Source organism: Protomyctophum parallelum, assembly GCF_964188405.1.
Source record: "Protomyctophum parallelum genome assembly, chromosome: 23".
NCBI classification, from domain to species: Eukaryota; Metazoa; Chordata; class Actinopteri; order Myctophiformes; family Myctophidae; genus Protomyctophum; species Protomyctophum parallelum.
The window spans coordinates 20,521,975-20,543,554 of NC_139715.1; the positions used below are offsets into that span (position 1 = coordinate 20,521,975).

General features: G+C 43.6%; 1 protein-coding gene across 3 annotated transcripts in view; it reads left to right on the forward strand.

The window, feature by feature from the left end:
* The first annotated feature begins 631 nt into the window (after positions 1 to 631).
* nbeal1 (neurobeachin-like 1) overlaps positions 632 to 21,580 on the forward strand; it is a 99,007-nt gene continuing 78,058 nt past the window's right edge. For 2 of the 3 annotated variants that reach the window (XM_083758754.1, XM_083758756.1), the window contains exons 1-2: positions 632 to 721; positions 1,058 to 1,560. In XM_083758754.1, coding sequence (XP_083614880.1) covers positions 1,510 to 1,560 — 51 coding nt within the window. In that variant the 5' untranslated portion in view covers positions 632 to 721; positions 1,058 to 1,509. Of the gene's footprint in view, positions 779 to 1,057; positions 1,561 to 21,580 lie in introns of all 3 variants that reach the window. The other variant, XM_083758755.1, reaches the window with a different exon arrangement.

The window sequence follows — 21,580 nt, forward strand, 5'->3', positions numbered from 1 at the left end:
CAATAAACAATGCAAAAATGTTTCATCGACAACGATTTAAAACGAGGAATAATTACATAAGTCTGCTAGTTTGATAGGTAACATAATAATACATTTTTGTCAGTGGACAAATAAATAACCGCTCTTAAATGTTGACCTTTTTTATTTTAACAGTATTTCAACAAATGATTGTATTAAACCCGCCGAACTGGAATTATTATACTGCTACTTTAAAATCACAAAATAAAATAAAAAACATAAATATTGAGGCTGAACGTTGGGGTTGGAGCTTCTCATTTTAAAAGCCAAAGCATACCATATTAATTGCATGGTATTCCTTTACATAATAGATAGCGAGATGTCTCGAAACAATAGAAACAGAGAACCAGTTGATTTCTTCTTGTCCGGTCACTGCTCTGACTTTTAACACATTTCGTCACAGAAAATAGCAGATCTGCAAGCTCACGACGCGTCGCGTTCGCGACGCGTCGTGAGCTTGCAGATCTGCTATTTTCGACAGCGCTGTAATCGGGCTGTAATGTTGTTGGAGGCAGGGTGGCTGAAATCTCGCGCGGGTTCACGCATATGTACCAATTGCCAATTGCAGCCATTGTGGATATCGCGAGAGTATAGGGTAGGTGAAGCCCAGTGCCACAGTGTTTCTTTCTGTCACATGAACACACAGGAGGAGGCGAGAGGGGAAGGCAGCAGGAATTTGACAGTTTTCTGACAGTTCCTTCAGGTAAGAACACCATTACAGTATCCACAGCACTGTCTGGCGTCAACGACACGACAACTGGTACGCGTGTAAACCTGTAAACGTTAATATATTACACCAAAAATCATGACAGACAGACAGTCAGTGAGTGTACGTGTGCCTTTCTAGTGTCGCCTCCTCTCTCTATGCGTCTTGAGGCTGCAGAAATTTAAGGAAGGTGCTTTGTCGTTGGGGGGGGGGGGGGGGGGCAACACTACAGGCTACAGCTTGTGTTTTAACTTGTTTGTTTAACTGCAGCAATGAAAAAAGCTAGTTTGCTTTAATATTTGTCTTTTGTAACGTGTTGTCATTTTTCCTTAGTAAACAAACAGACGAGGACTGACACAGTGAAGTCAAGAGCTGTCCCGAACCGGGGAGTCCTATCCGTCCTCCTCCTCCTCCCGAGTCCCGCTGCCGTGGAAAAAGTACTTGTGTCGTCCGAGCTGTGGTGCAGAGATCAGCTGGGGCCCCCCTGCCCTGCTTTGGCCCCTGAGGTTCCCTATAGGATTCTAGGAATGACCCTGTCAATATCATGATGGAATAATATTGGAAGATTATTTTGTGGAAGAGGAAGGAAGAAAGGAGTTCGGTTGGTTGACAATGTGGATTGCAAAGAAGTAGACCAGGGATGCAGATGTATAACCCGTCAGTCATAATGGTTGATGAAGAATCCGGATGACAACTGCATGACACCTGTGTGTGTGTGTGTGTGCGCCCGCGCGTGTGTACTACAGCCTGTGTGCGTGTAGGTGCACGCATCGAGCACCACCACCATGGCATCCAATGAGAGATTGTATGAGGTCTGGATGCTCTATTGCAACAAGGTAAACAAAACAAACACAAACACACATCTCAGTATAGTGATCATGTGTAATGGCCGATTAGTTTACATTGCCGTGGAGATGTCTTCTAAGTTCTAATGGATAGCGTTTTATGGCGCACAACAGGACGATCCTGGAAGGGTCAACTACAGGTCCATTTGGTTACATTTGTAGATGTTGTACACCTGACAGTCTCACTGCTTTCCTGGCGTTGATGTTATGAATCTTATGATCTTATGTCATGACAGCTCAGTGGAAATGTTTCCAACAGGTTCCCAGAGTATTTGTAGAGGAGGGGGAGTTTGGTTTGGATTTAAACGACAGGGTAGTGGAAAGAATCTGCATGCATGCAGCATAAGTAGCACATATATGATGTCAATCTGTGAAAACGATTTATGCTCGCTCTGCCCCTCTCTGTTATTGTTTTAGGCCAGCTGCCACAATGGTGTCTTGTTGGGATGAAGTGCAGTGCACACTGCTGACTGCACACATGTTTCTTTTCCTTCTTGGTTTCTTTTGGAAGGGCACAAGCATATTGACAGTGCAAATGTGAATATAGACAAAACAAATTGACACATTTGGCTGAACCTTTAAATGCAGATATCTCTGTGGTGCCAACATACTTGTTGAAGGAAAAATGTTTCTGATGGATTATTGAGTGTGCTATTACAGTATCTTATATTATGGACATGTGGGCAGGAGGGGAGTTAATGGCAATGTCCCAAGCACCGGGTTAAGGACCTGTGTTGATTCACATCATGTCCTCTATCTACCCCGTCTTTCCAGTTTCTCTCCTTTGTACTGCCCTATAAAGCAGATTGTTTGGTTTCTACTTAACCTTTTTAAAAACAACGAATCATCATGAATGAACACAACTTTAACTCACATGGACAACAACAGGCGCCAATCCATTTGCATTTAGATTTCAGATTATTATTGAAGGGATATCCCGATAAAATGCAGCATCTAATTTTCAAGGGGGACGCATAAAACTGGAACAAGATACATAGAAACATACAGTACACAGATACAGATACACAGATAGCTTGCTCACCCTCTTGCTCACCCTCTTCCACCCACCCCACCCCAACCGTCATCAGCTGTTAAACAACAGAGGAAAGAAGGGCACAGTGCAAATACATAAAATACGTAAATGTCACTGCTGGTACAGTACTTGTCAGTTTAGAGAAGCATAAACAAGGTGAGTCAAGATGTGAATGTAGGGAAGTCCTAAAGCGACTGAATGATGAAATAGATCCAAGAAAGAGATAGAGGAAGATTATTCATTTCACATATTAGAAATGTTAGAATGTATGAATGGGCGATATATATATATACACATGATTACACTATCGACGCGTCTGTATTTTATGGGAAGAACTTGGCACCGTCTACAGCTTGGTGAGTGAGTGATACCCTGGGAGGAGGAGACAGCTTGCCTTGAGTCAGCTCCTGGGCCCATTTAATTCACTCGGCGATAAAACATACACACAATCCTAGACGGCCAATCAAAGCGGCCTGCCTGAGCTGCTCCTCTCACGTGAGCCTCACTGCAGTAACACACTTACTGTAATCCCTCCTCACGGACGTATACACTGTACAGATATTCATTCAAGTTTTGTGTATTCTCGAAATTACACTGAGTAAATAAACTCCTTTTCAGTGTCGTTGAGTAGGCTAATACAATATCATAATATAGAAAAACATCACAATACATCAGAAGATCAGGAAAAGAAAATGTATAAGAATGAATGAATGATACTTCCTCAGAAAGCCTACGTTTACTGACACAGATGGTCTCTCTCACACACACACACACACACACACACACACACACACACACACACACACACACACACACACACACACACACACACAGTCACACACACAGTGATGATGCAAAATTTCACATACAATGATGCAACCATGTGCTGTAGTAGTTGTTTGTTTTCCCAGAGCATTGTGGTTGTGCTACAGTATAGGTTGTCTATGATTGTAAGTGTGTAAACACACCACTTATACACACTTCTCTCTCACAGGCTTGGGAGAAAAAGCGATGAGCATACATACACCCTGCCTTTGTTCTGGGAGGACTGTGCGTATTTGCACCCATGAAGCAATATACTCCCTGGGAGTCGGGACTGAAGCTCCTCACGGCCAGTATTTCACTCAGAAGAATGGGCAACTCTTTAGAAATACGTGATTCTGGGACTTCTTTATTTATTAAATGTAGGGGATTTTCCCGGTTGCAATTCCTACAGATTAAAAGCTGACCAGTTGCCCTCAATTAGATTAAACTGCCTGCAGTTGTACTAGTTGTTTTTCTCTGTGCCAAAGGGCAACATTTTGAAGAATTAAACAAATGCACTAAATAATCAATGTGCAGTTTAGCATACAGTACAGTACGTTTCTCAGCTGGGGCTTTGGATTGCTGAGTGACAGAAGGGCAGAACCTCAAGACGGTCAATAATACGACTTCAGGAGGGGTCGATGGATACCCATGTGACCTCACCCCCCCTGGCTCTACTTATATTGAGGTCTGGCTTTATATCCTGAACAGGCACTGTCAGCTACAGCTAAAGTGGTGCGTGCGTGTGTGCGTGCGTGTGTGTTTTACAGGTGGTCTCAGCCTATCACAGTGCGCCGGTTACCCATTGAGATATAGCAGTACAGGACTTAACACTGGTATTATGAACACCACACACTGTTGTTACTGTAGTATTGTTACTTTTTAGCGCATATACGCTACTATATGGCTGGAGGCTATACTAGGTTACATGACAAAGGGCAGTCATTGTAAAATTGTGACAATATGGAGGCGGAAGAGTTTGTTTACCGTCGGAGCGCTTGACCACATTATGCTGTATCAAATGATCACATGCATGTATTATCCACGTTACGTGTGCCCTGAGCAGAGGAATTGATTATGTGACATCATCACAGAGGATTTGCCAAGAAGAATCGGCACTTCTTCTCGGGTACGACAGCACTTTGATGAAGAGCCTGAAAAATTGCACGCACGCACACACATGCACACGCTCACACACACACCCTTGTCGTGAACAAGGGTTGCTGGGATACATTGTCAGTCAGGAGAACTTGCAGTCACATGTGCTGTATCAACTCAGGAATGTTGGTGTGTGTTTGAGCCGAGGCCCATGGCTTCGGCATGTCTGCACCACTGAAGACCCCCTTTTCCCCCGACACAGGGTTCCTTGTGCCGGACCTCCAGCTAGGGTCACTGACGGCGTTGAGCTCTTTCAAACTCGGCCCGGGACGTTTGACTCTCTATTGTGATTGTCATATTATGTGTGTCATCACTCCACTGCATGCCACAGTGATTAAAGAGGCATGGACGAGGAGCTAGAGATGCAACACAGAGCTGTGTTTGAACTCATCAGGTTTTGATGAGGCTTACGCTGCGTTCACTCTGGCCATTATGGAAAAGATACAAAGCTACACAGCCTATGCTGAAACCAGCTCAACCCTTTGTAGCAGCTGAAACCAGCCAACATTTTTGTAGCTGCTGTAGCTTTTGCAGCAGCTACAAAAGTTGGATGTGTCTTTGTCGCTGGCTTCCATTGAAAATTAATAGTAGACTGTGTATTTGTATCTGGCCGTGTGAATGCAGCATTACACTTCGTGGCTTGCACAGACTCAAGTTTAGTTTAGTTGCAGCCGTAATTCCGTCCTATACTCTCCTTGTTGTCTTCATGACATGAAACAGTAGGTCGGCTAACCGCTAGCATTAGCACTTTGATATAGCCTGCAGGGCAGGCAGTCACCAAAAAGGGTAAAAGTCCAAAGTGCCTCATCAGTCACAATGTGGGTTTGTCCCTGCTCTTTTCCTCCTCGCTCTCTCGTCTTCCCTTCCTCTATGTGTAATTATTAACCGAGGAATGGAGAGAGACTAGACGGCGTCATTAAGGGTGGCAGAGGTTAACGGGTGAGGTGGGCCTGCCAGTCAGTCAGTCAGGTGATGATTTGTCCGTTACTGCATGGTATGTTGACAGTACGAGCTTTACACGAAACGCCAGGACATGTTGCTGGGAGAACCTGCTCGCCCAGCTCCGTGTGGCCTGCCATCATGACACCCATTCATATCACCACTGACTCATGGCTTGCTTATCTCTAACATTCATTAGTGTGGTTGCCCTAAGGGCAGTAACTGCCTGACTTTATGTATATTTCGTATATAAACGTTTTAGGTCAATACATCATCATCATCATCATAACCCTAACCCTGCAGGACTCAAAGCTTGAAATTGTCGGCGCAAACACACTTGCAATTTACCAGAATTGCGCCTTTTCTAGTTCTCTATTTATTATGTGGGTCCTTCAGTTCCCTAATACAACGGCAGCACAGCACTCACAGGCAGCACCCCCCCCCCCCCTGCTATTGTCTAAACTGTCAATTACGCAGAGACTATTATTACAAGAACCGGTACTGGAAGGTTCAGTGTTGTATTAATTAATAATGGTGTTCATGTCACTTAATCAAGCTGCCAATCAGCCGGGGTTTGCTGCCCTGTCCTATTAGTATGTTGACGGGCAGGAAGGAAATTAGTAGTTGTGAAGTAAAGGGGCTAAATGTGTTAGTGAGTGGAGATTGTGCTAAAATGAGTATATAGATGGATAGATAGATTGTCGTTGTTGGAGCTAGCACCACCAGAATTGACAAACGGAGCATTCTGCAGGTGCCCCATTAGCTGGAACGCATCTGTGTTAGGGATGTGTAAATGTGTCCAAAATGAAAATCGATTTGTATAATTCAATATTAACGATTAATCGATTAATCGAATTTGGGGGGGGGGGGGGGGGGGGGGGGGCTTTATTCTTTATTTTTATTTTTTATTATTCTTTATTTTTATTTTATTTTTATGAACCCTACAAATAAAAAAAAATCTTCCCCCCAAGGGGTACCTAAGTCAAAAAAGTTTGGGAACCCCTGATGTAGTTGATTAATAATAATTGTAACTCTTGAGAGTTAATAAGGGTCCATTTGGTTACTAACTCCATCTTTTAAATGAGGACCACTGGTGGTCCCTGGACCACTGTTGATCCAATTGATCACCATAGCAACCCCAGCCTAGGCCTGATTAGGTAAATTCCCAACACCTGCTAAATCCTCCAAACCTGTATCTTGATTGGAATCAATCTCCACTCACACTTAGGGTGGCCACCTGCAAGACCTCAGAAAGGAGGACACTTTTGCGGGGCTCGCTCCCCCGACCCCCCCCCCCCATATATTCATATTATTACTACTACTATTGCACCTGATTTTCACCACCATCATCTCCAGCATTATGTCCACAGAGAACATATATTTGCTAATTAAATTAACCTTTTTAAATTATAGGGTACCACAAAGGCCATTCATTTTAGAATACATTTATTTTATTTCATGTTTAGATATGTTTCATGTTTAATCTCTTTCTTGTGGGTTTTTTTATACAGTTTTATGGTCATCGGTGTGGGACATAGAATGATGCCAGTAGCCTATATGTTCACACAGCCTCCCTGTCTTTATGATGTCGAGTTCCTTGCTCCATTGCTCATTAAATGTAGTTTTTCATTTCGGCATATTTGGTTTGTTTGTCTCTGCATTAACTATACTAAAGTGATTGTGAGAGCACAACAAACAAACCGACCATCCCACTGGCAGTGTTGCCCAGTTTTGGAAGAGAACCAAGCAACCATGTCTATGAAAACAAGCCCAAAAGAAGCCTGACTAGGCTTAGTAGCCTATTATATAAAACAAGCCTAAAGTCGCTTATAATTAAGCGGACATGGCAACACTCTTAACGTCTCCACTAGCCTCTCTCTTTTTAACCCTTAGAAGGGCAATAACTAATAAATGCGTTATTCAATAACGTTCTGAGTGTGGGGGAAAACGAATTTCTTCGTTTTTTTTTTTTTTTATGAATATCGGTAGATTAATAACCTCCGCATCGCTGTGTGAAGTCCCTTTGTTGAAATTCCAACTACAATACCCAGAATTCCCGTGTCACGTTTCACGTGCGCACATCGTTGGCTATAAAAACGTGTCCGCCCCCTGCGGTTCTGCATGGGGACTCACTCTCAGACAGTTGGTGGCGTGTCGAAAGTGATTGAGTATATTTAGCGATTATATTTAGTTTAGATGTATTAGTTAGTAGTCTGTTGTCTGTCTGGTGCGTCAGATGACAATGGAGGAACACCTCTGTACGATCTTCGTCCTGAAGGACCGGCCGCGTAACCTCTTTATGCTGAGCAAGCCAGCTGTTGCGGGCTTTCCGACCGCTCTTCCCGGCCGCTCTTCCCGGCCTGGCTCGAGCGATGACATCGTACTCCGATCTGGACGGGTGACCAGATTTTTCTATGGTAAGAATCTTATTGTCTGAAACATTATATGCTATATCTATTCGGTGTGTATTATAGTTTCTGATTGCTGTTTGCCGCTGCGGGAAGGCAGGCCGCTGAGCTAATGTATAATGGATGGATGGATGAATGTTGCTCCTATAGCTGCTAGCAACCAATGGGGCTTTCAAATAGATCTGTATTGAGCTTACATGATCAAATGAACGTATTGTACCGTGGTTTATATGCTATATATTATGAGAAATGTTCCATTACTTCCCCCCCCCCTCCATTCAGATCGCTATTATTATGATCGCTGTTTTTTTTTTTTTTACTTTGCTGAGCCTCTGGAGGCTCGGCAAAGTTAAAAAAACAAACACTGCACAAATGGTTACATACATACGTGATACTAATTATACAATCATCCATTTGTAGCGACGACTAGGCACAATAAAATCATTTGATCGCTAGCAGTCATCGGAGAATATATAAGGGTCGGTATTAGCCCAAACCGACCATGTAGCTGCTAATTAGTTAGCATTACTATTAGCTATTTGTAGCATCGGCCCACGGCAGCACAATAAATGTATTTGATCGCTACCAGTCGGGTAAAAAACACCATGTAATGGACATAGTAGCGAGCACTGACTACAGCTAAATGTGTCTTTATTTGTATATACATCAGGCGAGCCGCGAGGACGAGGACGAGGACCATGATGATGATGATGATGATGATGATGATGACGATGAAGAAGAAAAAGACTTCTCCGACACTGAACCAGATACATTAATTCATTTCAGGGGGCAGTTGTGTTTTCTATTTAGCCTACACAGTACACACCGTCAAGAACTGGACTGCAGTGGTTTGGGGACACTGGGGGAGGCGTAACTGTTTTGTATGTAGAATGAATAGTTTATTTCGATCTTTTGAGAGGGAGACATTACACAAAAACAGTTTACTTTTTCTTTTGTGATCGAAAAGGCATAGGCAGAAGCTTAAAGCTTATTAGTGCCTATCCTTATCTCAACGTATTCCAAAATACTGTTGAAGATATGCATAACAATCAACATATAAACAAAACAAACAAATGACATTTATAGAAGAATAGAAAATTAAACAAACAAAACAACAGACAACGAGAAAAAACAAAACAAGGAGTGGAAAAAAGACAAACAGACAACGCTACAATGTTATACCTTAGTCCAACACTATACATGGCATAAACAAGGCTCAGCTCCCCGCTCATTCCAGGTTATATCTATGCAATAATTCCTGTTTGAGCCTCTTTTTAAATTGTTTTAGGCTGTAGGCCTATTTATTTTCTGTAATATGTATTATAATTTTATTATGTTGGTAGTCAGAATAAATAAAAATGCACTATTTCAATCCGAGATACATGTCATTTTTTTACACTATTCTGAGGTTTATGTTCTGACTAAGCGAGTTTCAACTGTGATTTACTCTGTAACGGTAGATGGTAAGAACCCAATTTTTTTTTTATATAATACAGTATACATTCAAGTATACATTTATATACATATCATAGGCACCAAGTCCGGAAAACTATGTAATTGGATGTGTTTTTTATCAAAACTGTGTTTCTTCATAACAGGTTTTTGAGATACATGAATGAATAGACTAGGGTACTGGTAAGACTATGTAAACATATTATATATTAAAATCTTCGTTAAAATGTCAAGTTTCATGAAAGAATAACATTAAGTTTCTATCTTGTTCCAGTAGGGAGCAGTAGGCGGTTTTATCTGGGTTGGTCAGTTTGATAATGACTGACCATGCTATTTATAGATGGCAAAATATCTACAGTGGTACATGTGGGAAACTTTTTATTTTTTTATTATTGAACTGGAAAAAAACCCCTTTAAAATGAGATATGTCATAGGTATGTGCTCCCTGTAGAAAAAAAGTTAATAGGAAAATAAAACTTAAAACGGGCATATCTTTTTTTCTTCTCCTAGAAACACTACTTGTTGTTTTACCAGGCTCTGGTAAATGGGTTCCAACACAAAAACTAAACATTGTATCAACTCAGTTCATTTTTTTCCTGGAAGAAAAGATGTCAAGCTTTCTCTGAAGGTCTTTTATTGTCGCAGAGTCACAACAGAGAATTTTCAATAAATCATTCAAAAACGCATTTCTCCCATTGTGAAAATGGGATTTGACATGGGATTTGACCCTCAACCCTCAAAGAGTTAAGACAGTGTGGCCGGCTCGCTGCGGAGGCGGAGCTGAGCAGCGCTGCGGAGATTTTAATACCCAGGCAGACGACGTAAATGACACAAGCACTGTATATCACAAAAAACCGGACAATTATGTGTCCGGCCAGAGGTTGAGGTGGGAGGAGGACAGGTGGGTCTAAAACCGGACTGTCCGGCGTGAAACCGGACGTCTGGCCACCCTACTCACACTCCTCTCAGTCATGCAGCTACACAGACACATCCCAGGCACACTTTGGTAGGCCTATAGCCCTGTCCTGTTTGGATGACAATATTGCCTTTCCAACAGATTTTCATTAAAAAAAAAAAAAAAACGATTAGCGATTATTAATTTTCATAATCGATTTCGGGTCCTATCAACGATAATCGATTAATCGATTAATCGGACCCATCCCTAATCTGTGTCAGCTTAGCTTTTAACCACTTTCTTTTTTTAATTTAATTTTTTATCCCACGATTTTGTAACCCAGTTTTCTTTTCACCCAGTGCCAATTATCTAATGTAATCCTGGGCGCTACACTTCCTCTGCCAACCTGGGGGGGCAGCGGACTGACCTCATGCCTCCTTCTATGCATGAGGAGTCCAAGCTGCTTCTTTTCACCTGACAGAGGGGAATTTCCCCGGCCGGACGTAGCGCGTGGAAGGTACACGTTATTCCGACCAGTTCCTTTCCCCTCCATCAGGCGCCCCGGCTGGCCAGGGGGAGGTCGGTTTAGAGACCAGGATTACGGCATGTTTTTGTGAGGGTATCTACCCTAGGGGACACGGGTAGAACATCAATCAATCAATCAATCAATATGGGCAATGATGACGCGGAGGAGGGAACACGCCGCCAGTGCCCACAGCGTCCCCAGCGGGAATAGAACCCAGGACCTTCTAGCGGTGAGGCGACAGCACTACCAACTGTGCCACCGTGCCCCTAGCTTTTAACCACTTTAGTCATTATTTTACACTTATTGCGAACGCAGTGAGCCACTTACTATGACAGCAAGGGCTGAATGTCTGTCTGTGTGTGTGTCTGTGTGTGTGTCTGTCCCACTGTTACACCACCCGCCCGCCACCAGAGGGCGCAGCTGTAGCACACACACACACAGGGCGCAGCTGTAGCACACACACCCACACACACACACACACACACACGCACACGCACACGCGCACGCGCACACACACACACACACGCACACACACACACACGCACACACAACCACACACACACAAGCTGCGTTCGCTTCACGCGTTTGCGCGTCTTACTTGTAGCTATTATGAGAAGAAAAGGGTCCCGCACACTGTTTTCTAAAGAGCAGTAGTTTTATTCAGATGACAACGTTTCGGTCTAAACGACCTTCATCGGGAAATGGTTACCCGATGAAGGTCGTTTAGACCGAAATGTTGAAGGCTGGCTAACCCAAACCAGCCTTCGAAGGTCGTTTAGACCAAAACGTTGTCATCTGAATAAAACGACTGCTCTATAAGTGAAGACAGTGATCCTTTTCTTTTCATGGTTCGCATTTGGTTGCCGGCTCCGACGCACCTGTCCTAGTAGGTGTGCATAAGGCCTTTTTGCTACAAAACTTTAGCTATTAAAAAAGCAGATATACAAGCTCTCGGTGCTGCGCTATGAGCTTGTAAATTTGCTATTTTTGCAAAATATTCCCAGCCAATGTTTTTAACTCAAATCTTTGCTTCTTGGGGTGTCCCTGGAACAACATATTTTCACGTGGGGTAGGGTCCTTCACATGAAAATGTCTGAGCACCACTGATATTAAAACAGGTTTTTCAGAAAACTGTCATGATTTAGATAAGACAATTGTAGAATCGGCCTCAGGTCTCAATGGGCTTAAAGCTAACCAGATTGGACACAATCCCCCAAAACCTGCTGAACGCGTTCCTCTGCTCTTGTGAGGACAGGGGCGTGGATGTCAGAGGCACACTGACTGTGGTCCGGCACCACCGCCCAGGCTTCCCAGGGGCCCAGAGGTCGCAGACGGCAGCTAAGACCATTATGTAACCGCCTGGCGATCCTCTTAGGCGCCTGTCATCAGGTCCATGCCGGAGCCGTGGTCCTCGTTTACAGCGGCAGAAGGTTACTCCACAACAACACCTACAATACGTCGAACGCCTCCCTCAGACTGGGACAGTCGGTAGTGTTAGGCTGTGTTCACACGGGCAGATGCAAAGATACAGTCCACCATTCATGTTCAATGGAAGCCAGCGACATGAAGATGCAAAGATACATCTGACGTTTTGTAGTTGCTGCAAAAGATACAACCGGCAACCGCTACAAAAAAGTTGAGCTGGTTTAAACTTCAGCTACAAAGATACAAATATGCCGTGTAGCTTTGTATCTTTTACATCTGCCCATGTGAACGCAGCAGTACGGAGGGAGTCGCTGTACTGAGAGAGTATTCCATCAAAGGCCAGTTTCTGATACAATTCCATGGATGACTAATTGAATCGCTGCCATACATGCACAACCTTGAATTTCCACATGGGATCATTAAAGTTCTGTCTATCTCACCCCCTTAGATCTCAACTGCTCAGAGAAATGCCCCGAGTCGGTACTGTAGTGCTGTGTAATATTTAACCCATCAGTAGTATTTAAAGCTTAATGCTGTGTATTTAAGCCCTGCCAAATGGCACGTCAGTGCTATAGCTTCTCTCTCTTTTTTTACTGTCCGCAAAACCAGGGCTCTCTGCTGGGGATTAGCACACATGATGATCTCGGCCTATTTTACTCCAGCCTTCCTATTAAGTGGCTGGTTGACTGGATAAGACTCAAACGATGCAGTCAAATTAACACAGCCATAAAAGCATGCCTTTATGAGACTCTGGAAAGACGGTGGGTAAATGGGAGAAAGAGGGGAGGCAGATTAAGTGAGAAATAAAAAAAGGCGGTGAGGGGTGGGTATGGTGTGACTGTGAGCTGGGAATGACGGGGGAGAAAGTGCTGCGGTTTCACATATTTACTCAAGTAGATTACTCAGGTCTTTTTCCGGCTTTGTCATTTGTTTCCTAGTTACGGTCTAATCTGTACAGACTCTCGCCCTCTCTCTCTCTCTCTCTCTCTCTCTCTCTCGCAGATACACATAGTCAGACAAGCTCGCACACTGTTTTATGCGCTGGCATGCAAACTTTGTTCCCTCAGGCTATAGCTTTCTCTCTCTCCCCGGCCCTCCGTTTTCTTCACACTCGTTTGTCTTGTCTCTCTCTCTCTCTCTCTCTCTCCCTGTATTTCTGTCTGTCTCACCCTCCTTGCTCCTGATTCTCTCTCTGTGCTATGAATACCTCCAGAACAACAATGATGTCATTCAGATTTGGTGTCGGCCACGCCCGTTGTGGGTTTAGCCCCTCCCCCACAGCCTCTATAAATGTGCAGTGCACCCTTGCTGGTGATGACATCACCACATGGGGACGCCCACGGGGGGGGGGGGGGGGGGGGGGGGGGGGGGGGGTGTGTGGAGTTAGGTTGACCGTCAGTCAGGCAGTGATTGTGGGCTGGCGGAGGGCAGCGCTGAGTGACGCCGATCAGCCAAATTAACTGGACCTAAAGCGAGCCTCTTAAACATTGCGGTTTTCGGTGGCTCCGTGCCATTTCTGCCCTTCACCAAACTAGGCCAGCCACAGAAGCCAGACAGCTGACTGACCTGGCCGGCTGACAGACCACACGACTGACCACGCCTGTCTGGGAGGGTGGGGCATTTGGAGTGTCCAGTCCAGTGGTTTTCAACCTTTTTCATAGCGCCCATGACCCAGTAGAATAGGGCAGTGGTTCTCAAACGTTTTCATGTCAAGGACCCCCAAATTGACCCCCACTAGAAAATATATGCCAAGGACCCCCATAAGAGAAGATTGTTATGGCTCTAGCTGTGATTTTCAGACACATTTAATTTCATGGACCCCAGGTTTGACCTGAATTAGGCTATACGCCTAATTTAATGGCATTTCTATCTCTAGGACCCCAATGTATATTGTAAAATCAAAGTAAATTTTAATCTCTGAGTTACAGACCTATAACGGACGGTCCACTTGGTAGTTGGTTCCTAATTATCATTTAGCTGAGGACCCCCCTGGAACTCTCTCAAGGACCCCTAGGGGTCCCCGAACCCCACTGTGGGAACCACTGGTATGGGGAGCCGGGTTGAAAGTGACACTTGTTATGTTGGAGGGCCCAACAAAATATCCTAGATAGAATAATGGCAATGAAAATAATTGACAGTTGCAGCCCTATAGGGCTCCATTTCCGTCACCGCTAAACCCCTTATACCTAAACTTCTTTGCCTTTTTTTACAATTTTTCAAAACATTTTGAATAGTTAAAATGACTAGTCTACAAGCTCACAACATGTCAATGTAGATTGGCTAGTTGAACTATTAGTAATAGTAAAAAAAAGGCAAAGAAGTTTAGGGATAAGGGGTTTAGCGGTGACGAAAATGGAGCCCCTAGAGTCTAGACTCTAAATCAGCATTTCTCTAAATGGTTACCCCAACACCGAAGATGTCACAAGAGCTGTCATTCGTTTCCATCTCATTTGGAAAAGCAAAATGTATTGATCTGTGTCGCTGAGGAGGATTTTTGGTTACTCTCCAAAGGTCGGCCTAAAAAGATCTTTGCAAGCGTATTAATTACTGTATTAAGAGCTTAATACTGTAATTGGTCAAATATTGGCAATGCCAGTTAAGCAGGATCACATGCACTTGATTTATTTCCATGGGCATTCCAGTTTTTGCTTGTGGAACAAGGTGACGGATAAGAGCAATGGCCAGGCTTGCCTGGCCTAATGGGTCGAGAAGATAAACACACTGTCTGGCTATAGAGGGCATGCTGGATATAATCCCTGAGTGGATGATTGATGTTGTTATACCACCGGCACCGACAAAAAACAGACCATCCATGGCAATTACGGCCATTTTGATTCGCCAAGGCATATCGTGTGTGTGTGTGTGTGTGTGTGTGTGTGTGTGTGGTACACACATTTCTCTATACCTCTGCTAACGAGAACATGTTTAGAGCTATTAAAAAAAGGAGATCAAAGAGAACGCCACTGCACTTGTAATCCAGGTCTTCAGAGGGAATGAATGAATGGACACCATTGGACGGCTTTTCTGTTGGAGGCTTGGCCAGTTAGCTGTACGTAGTTATACGGAAATAAGGGAGGATAAATAAACGCTAAACAGCCCTCCTTCACTGCCTTTAGTTGTTAAGAGTTTTCTCATAAACTCACTTGCTCCCATGCATTATATCATTACTGTCGAGAGCAAGTGACATTTACTTTGTTTTGACACACACACACACACACACACACACACACACACACACACACACACACACACACACACACACACACACACACACACACACAGTCACACACACTATGTGTGTGTTTCTGGGTGTGTGTAGGGGTCAGTAATAGAGGCCTAGAATAAACAGTGTCCTGCAGTAAAAACCAGGGCGTGTCCCACCCTGCCACACAGTCCCAGGGCAGGTCCTCAATGGGCATCTGTGCTCCGAGACAGCCACCCACTAAAAGAGGGCATTCTCTGACACACATACACACACACACACACACACACACACACACACACACACACACACACACGCCAGTCAGTCATTTGCTGTATGGGTTGCCACAAACGCGTTCACTCCCTTCATAGATAGATGATTAGTTAGTTAGCCCAAATCTCTGGTTTCTGTCTCTGCCTTTGTCTCGCTTTCTCCTCCATTCTTTTCACCCTCTCTCTCTGATTCTCAACGTCCCTTCCTGTTTACTCTGTCTCTGTCTCTCTCTCTCTTTCTTTCTTTCTTTCTCTCTCTCTCTCACACTCTCTCTCTCTCTCTCTCTCATGTATGCCGTGTAGGCGTGTACATACACACTGTGCAGACCAGAGACCACACAATATAATTCGGGTCCCTTTCATTTCCCTGTCTATCCATGGGTCAGGTCGTGTTACACAAAATGAGCGTGTGTGTGTGTGTGTGTGTGTGTGTGTGTGTGTGTGTGTGTGTGTACGTGCGTGTGTGTGTGTGTGTGGGTGTGTGTGTGTGTGAGAGTCTTGCCCGGTAACGGTTAAAAGTGTTTCATGCAGCCGTGCATGGATTGAAGTTCTCAGTCCCCATGACTGATTTCAGTCAAGAAGCCTTTGAAAGCATGCATCTACAAGCTCACAACATGTCGCACCGCGACGTGTTCCAGCATCTTCCAGAAACATGAATGGTCTCAGAAATGTCATGATTTCTTCAGCTGGTCGGCCTAATATATACATCATCAATCATTACATTTTCAGTCTTTAGATTTTATTTTGCTTTGTTCCATGAGCCGTGGTTACACAGACGGAATCACGTGTAGGCATGAACAAAACAAGACATGACACCAGTGGTGGAAAAAAAAGTTAAAGTACCAAATACAAGTAAAAGTCCGGAATTCAAAATGTACTCAATAGAAATATATTTGAAATTAATCAAAATCTCAGAGATTAAAATAGGGTGCATTTTACATCCCAAAACGCAGTTTATAGTTGAGGGACGCAATAAAACAGCGACCTCTGCATCCATGGGATGCACTACTGTACTGTTTTTTATTCTAGTTTATTTTCTAGCTTTAGTTATAATAATAATTTCTTCTTCCGTTTTCTATATGAATACCACATTATAACCATATAAAATGAAATGGGAGTTAAATGCTGCAATTTGTAAAAATGGCAAAATATGACTCCTAACGTCGTTGAAGACTCATAAAATGTCCCCGGGAATCATCTAAAAGACCATCCCTGCATCCCGGGACTCATTACATTGAAAACCTATTTACATCACTGAAATCTACAAAGTAACTAGTAACTAAAGTTTTCCCATAAATGTAGTGGAGTATTGGTACAATATTTGGATCTGAGATGTAGTGGAGTAGAAGTAAAAGTAATGGATATTGTAAATAATGCATGATTCACATCCAATCCAACTAGTATATTATATTATATACTGTATATGTATTTCTGTACAGTACACACACACACACACACACACACACACACACACACACACACACACACACACACACACACACACACACACACACACACACACACACACACACAGAGGGTCCCAGGCTTGTTCTGATGACCTCACTGTGAATTCCACAGTGCTGGCAGGCAGGGCTCCTCTGCTCCGACTGGCCCGCTCCCATTCTGACACACACACACAGACAGACACACACACACACACACACACACACACACACACACACACACACACACACACACACACACACACTCCTCCAACTGGCCCACTCCCATTCTGACACGCAGACAGAAGCCCTCCACAGCGCCACTGACTCTCGCATGCATGCACACACACACACACACACACACACACACACACACACACACACACACACACACACACTTACACTTACACTTACACTTACACTTACACTTACACTTACACTTACACTTTTGAATTTTGAAAACATTCTTGCATAGTTCAAATCAGGGTCAGGGTTTAATCCATGGCCGAGTCATACCAAACTAGACTATAAACATGGACAATTGGACATGGTACCCAATCCCACCCTATTTGGCATTGGCAGCATCAAGGGTTGGATTGGTGGTAAGGCCATGATGCGGCATACTAGCACTGTGTGTCAGTGCAATTGGAGACACACACACACACACACACACACACACACACACACACACACACACACACACACACACACAAACTGTACATTTTGAACAAAGGCAGACATCGATTTATCTTTGGCCACTGGCACTGAGGCACTCTTATTGCCACCTCTAATAGCATCTTATTGTGTCTTCTGCCAGCTCTATTCATGATTTTAATTCATTTGAATGCAATTTACAATTTACAATTTAGGCATTTAGCAGACGCTCTTAATCCAGAGCGACTTACATTTGAGCAAAAACAAAAGCATGGGAATACATCACATAAAAGTATTTATCATGAAACATGCGTAAGCTAAGAAAGTAACAGTGGAATATCTATATAGTGAAACTATACATACACTTATACATATAAACTATACATCTTTACTACTATGCCAATATAAAAATCTGTAAATATATCTAATTTTAATGCGGCAAGTATATATAGTATTACACACTGGTGTGCTATGGTGGCGGTAACTTCACCATTATGCCGATTTTGACCGGCATAAACGGTGTAAACATCTGCTATCTTTCTTCACTGTGTGCTATACAGTGATCTGTCTCCCATTGCGTGTGATCGAATATCGCATTTTGAGCAGCTCTGCACATAAAGGCTGCGTGCGCGCGAGGATTTCGGCCGGTTTTAGGTGGACGACATCGTCCGTTAGCAAAAAATGCTAAAATATGCGAATTAATTTAAAACAAATCCCCCAATTATAGGGAATAAAACAATTATATTACATCAACGGTAGTGGGGGATTTTGTGATTAATTACGTCACTAACGTCAAGGGCAATAAAGGGGTTAAAACATATAAAGTTGTGTATATATATATATATATATTTAGATTCGATTTTAGATTACGATGGCTTCCATTATCACATTGCAACTTTTCAGGAATAGAAAGCCTGCAGTTTCTATTAGCTTGGATTCCCCAACGATGATGTCACTGGTGGACGGGTTTCTGAATTGCCCACAGCCCTCCTCCTATATGAGACGCAGACCGTAGAAGAAAAACATTGTACCATTTTATCATGAACATTAGTGAGGACCAATTATATGAAGATGGGTTGAAAAGTGGTGAAGTGGTCCTCTAGTCTAAAGAGTGCATGTAGTATAATCACAACCATGTTGCATCTGCTGTCCACAGACCCTCGTTCCTACACGGAGAAGTATAATCGTGCCTTTTTAGCCCGAAACCGTCCGACAACCTTCTGATTCCCAATTGGCTGCATACTGAATCGCTGCTGCCAATTCCTCCTGCCCCACATAATTTCCACGTGCCACAATTATCCAGAGAAGACCTTAAATTGAAACATTAGCCTATATTTGAAGGTTTCTGCTGAGCTGAGCTTTAATAATGAGACTTGGGTCCATGCAAACTCCAATATTGCGTTGTATTTAGGATTGTGTTCCTTTACTCTCCCTGTCAAATTCGTCCATAACCGCAACTTTGACAAAATTATTTCCTCTTCAAACTGTGACTAGATCGCTCTGGTCTTAATGGGACATTTCACCACTGGAAGAAACTGCAGTCACTCAATGTTAGTAGTACTTGTAGTAGCACAATTTGGAATTTGCACCCTAAAAATAATGAAGTCTGTGTCTCACTAGGGTTTGACTGGAGTGCTGCATTGAGTGCATTCCTACAATGACCATAATGCTTTGGTGTACTGCCTGTCCTTCTGGAGAAGGGTGAGGCTGCGTGGAGGTGTGACTTGTAGTCAAGGAAGTGAGACCACATTTTCATGATGTTTGGTCATGAACATGGCGTCATAACTCAAATATCTAAAAACACATATTACACACATAAAAACCCCCAGGAAAGTTTTCTTGTGTTCTAAACATTAAAATAAGATCATGGCTGCAAGTGGCCCTTTAAGACCACCATTGCTGGGCTAATAGTTGGATGTCTTCAGGCTTTATTATGCAAAGAAGACCGCAATAAGAATAAAATCGACAGCTGTGTAATTCCAAAACACGTGGGCATGAATGAAACTAAAAACCAGGCCAGTTTGAATTCCTGAAAATGTTTTTTTGGGACATGACACAGTGGTTTCATGTGACACCGTGCACCACACACACAATGCACAGTCTTCATCCCTATTTCCAGCTAAAGCAGAACAATTGAGCAGTACACCACCAGATTGCAGGCTAGGCTACACCTACTGGTATGTGATATAGCAGTGGTTCTCATTCTCAACCAATCGTCCGGGGACAACCAGTGGTCCTTGAAGGGATTCCAGTACCCCCAGCTAAAAGGAGAGTTGGTAACCAAATGGACCCCCTATAGATCGTTAACTCTTGAGAGCGTAAAATGAAACCAAATGGACCCATACAGGTCTTTTTGGTTTCATTTTACACTCAAGTTAAATTATTGTTAATCATCTGCATTACTTAATTTACGAGAAGTCTACACAAGTAGAGAACGTAGAATAATTGTTATTTTGGTCAACGTTTGCCTGTTGTCTCTCAGTTTGGACAAAACTGTGTAGTTTTGAGTCTGAGGCTAAATCTCATCAAATCCGTGGCTCAAAATGCTGAATAAATAATAGACCTTTTATAAGAAAAGGATTGAAAACCACTGTAATACAGTAAGTAATCTCCTCCGTTCACCTCTCCACTCCTCCTTGACCCAGAGTAGTGTGGGAGGAGGTGACTGCTCGCCGTATTCCCTCTCTCCCTCTCTCCTCTATAGTGAGAGATTAGCCTGGCTGGCTGGCGGGGAGATGGCTGGAATTCCTTCATGTCAGAGAGAGACTGAGCGAGCGAGGGAGCCATATGAAAAGAATGCTGCAGCGTCCCCGCGTTCTGTGTGGCTGGGAGCACTGGGCTCTAGTGTTGACTTCGTCAACTGAAAAATGTTTTTTCACTGGCGAAAACGACAAATAAAATAATATATATATATATTGACAATTTCGTCAACAAATAAAAACTAGACTAAAACTGTATAGGGAGGGACTAGTGGGGAAGAGAGAACTAAAAGACAAGTCATTTTATCCTTGGTTGCACAATGCATGCTGAAAATAGCCGATCTACAAGCTCACAACACTTCCCAGCACGACATTTTGTGAGCTTGTAGATCTGCTATTTTCAGCATGCAACCAACTCTAAAATCTTTAGATTTTGTCGACTAAACCTAGACTTAACACTAAAACATTTCAGTTGACTAAAATGTGACCAAAACTAAAATGTATTCAAAAGTGAATATGACTAAAATTAAATCCAAATTTGCTGTCAAAATCAACACTATAGTGGCTGGAAGCAGTGGGATCTGGTTCAGCCCAGCGCCTCTGCTCCCTCCCTGCTGCAGAAGACCCAAGCAGTCAGGGATATACTGTACATTCCCAGCATTACAGTTTGTCAGCATTCAGAAACGCATCCGACTTTAAAGGCCTCAGCCATCTGCCCTCTTCCGAAACTGTAGCTGTATAGCTTCAGCGAAGCATGCCTCACATATCCCTTCCCCTCCTCCTTCCTCAATGTGAACCGGTTGCGCACATTCCCCGGCGGCTTGGCTTGGAATTCACACCCGGAAGTTGTGTTGTCACAAGTGGCAGCACAGCAGTGCCAAGCAAGGCCAACCGTCCCTGCGGGGTCTTTTATTCTCTCCTTCTCTTCCCGTTGACTTCCCTGGCAGGGCATTGTTCCAACGGAATGAATGGAGCCCGGCCCAGCAAACCAGCTGCCAGTGACGTCTCCCTAACCCCGGGGAGTGCAGGCAGAATGCGGCCCGGCCTGTTTGCCTCTCTCTCTCTCCGACAGGTGTGCGTTTTAGTGTCCCCCGCCCCGCCC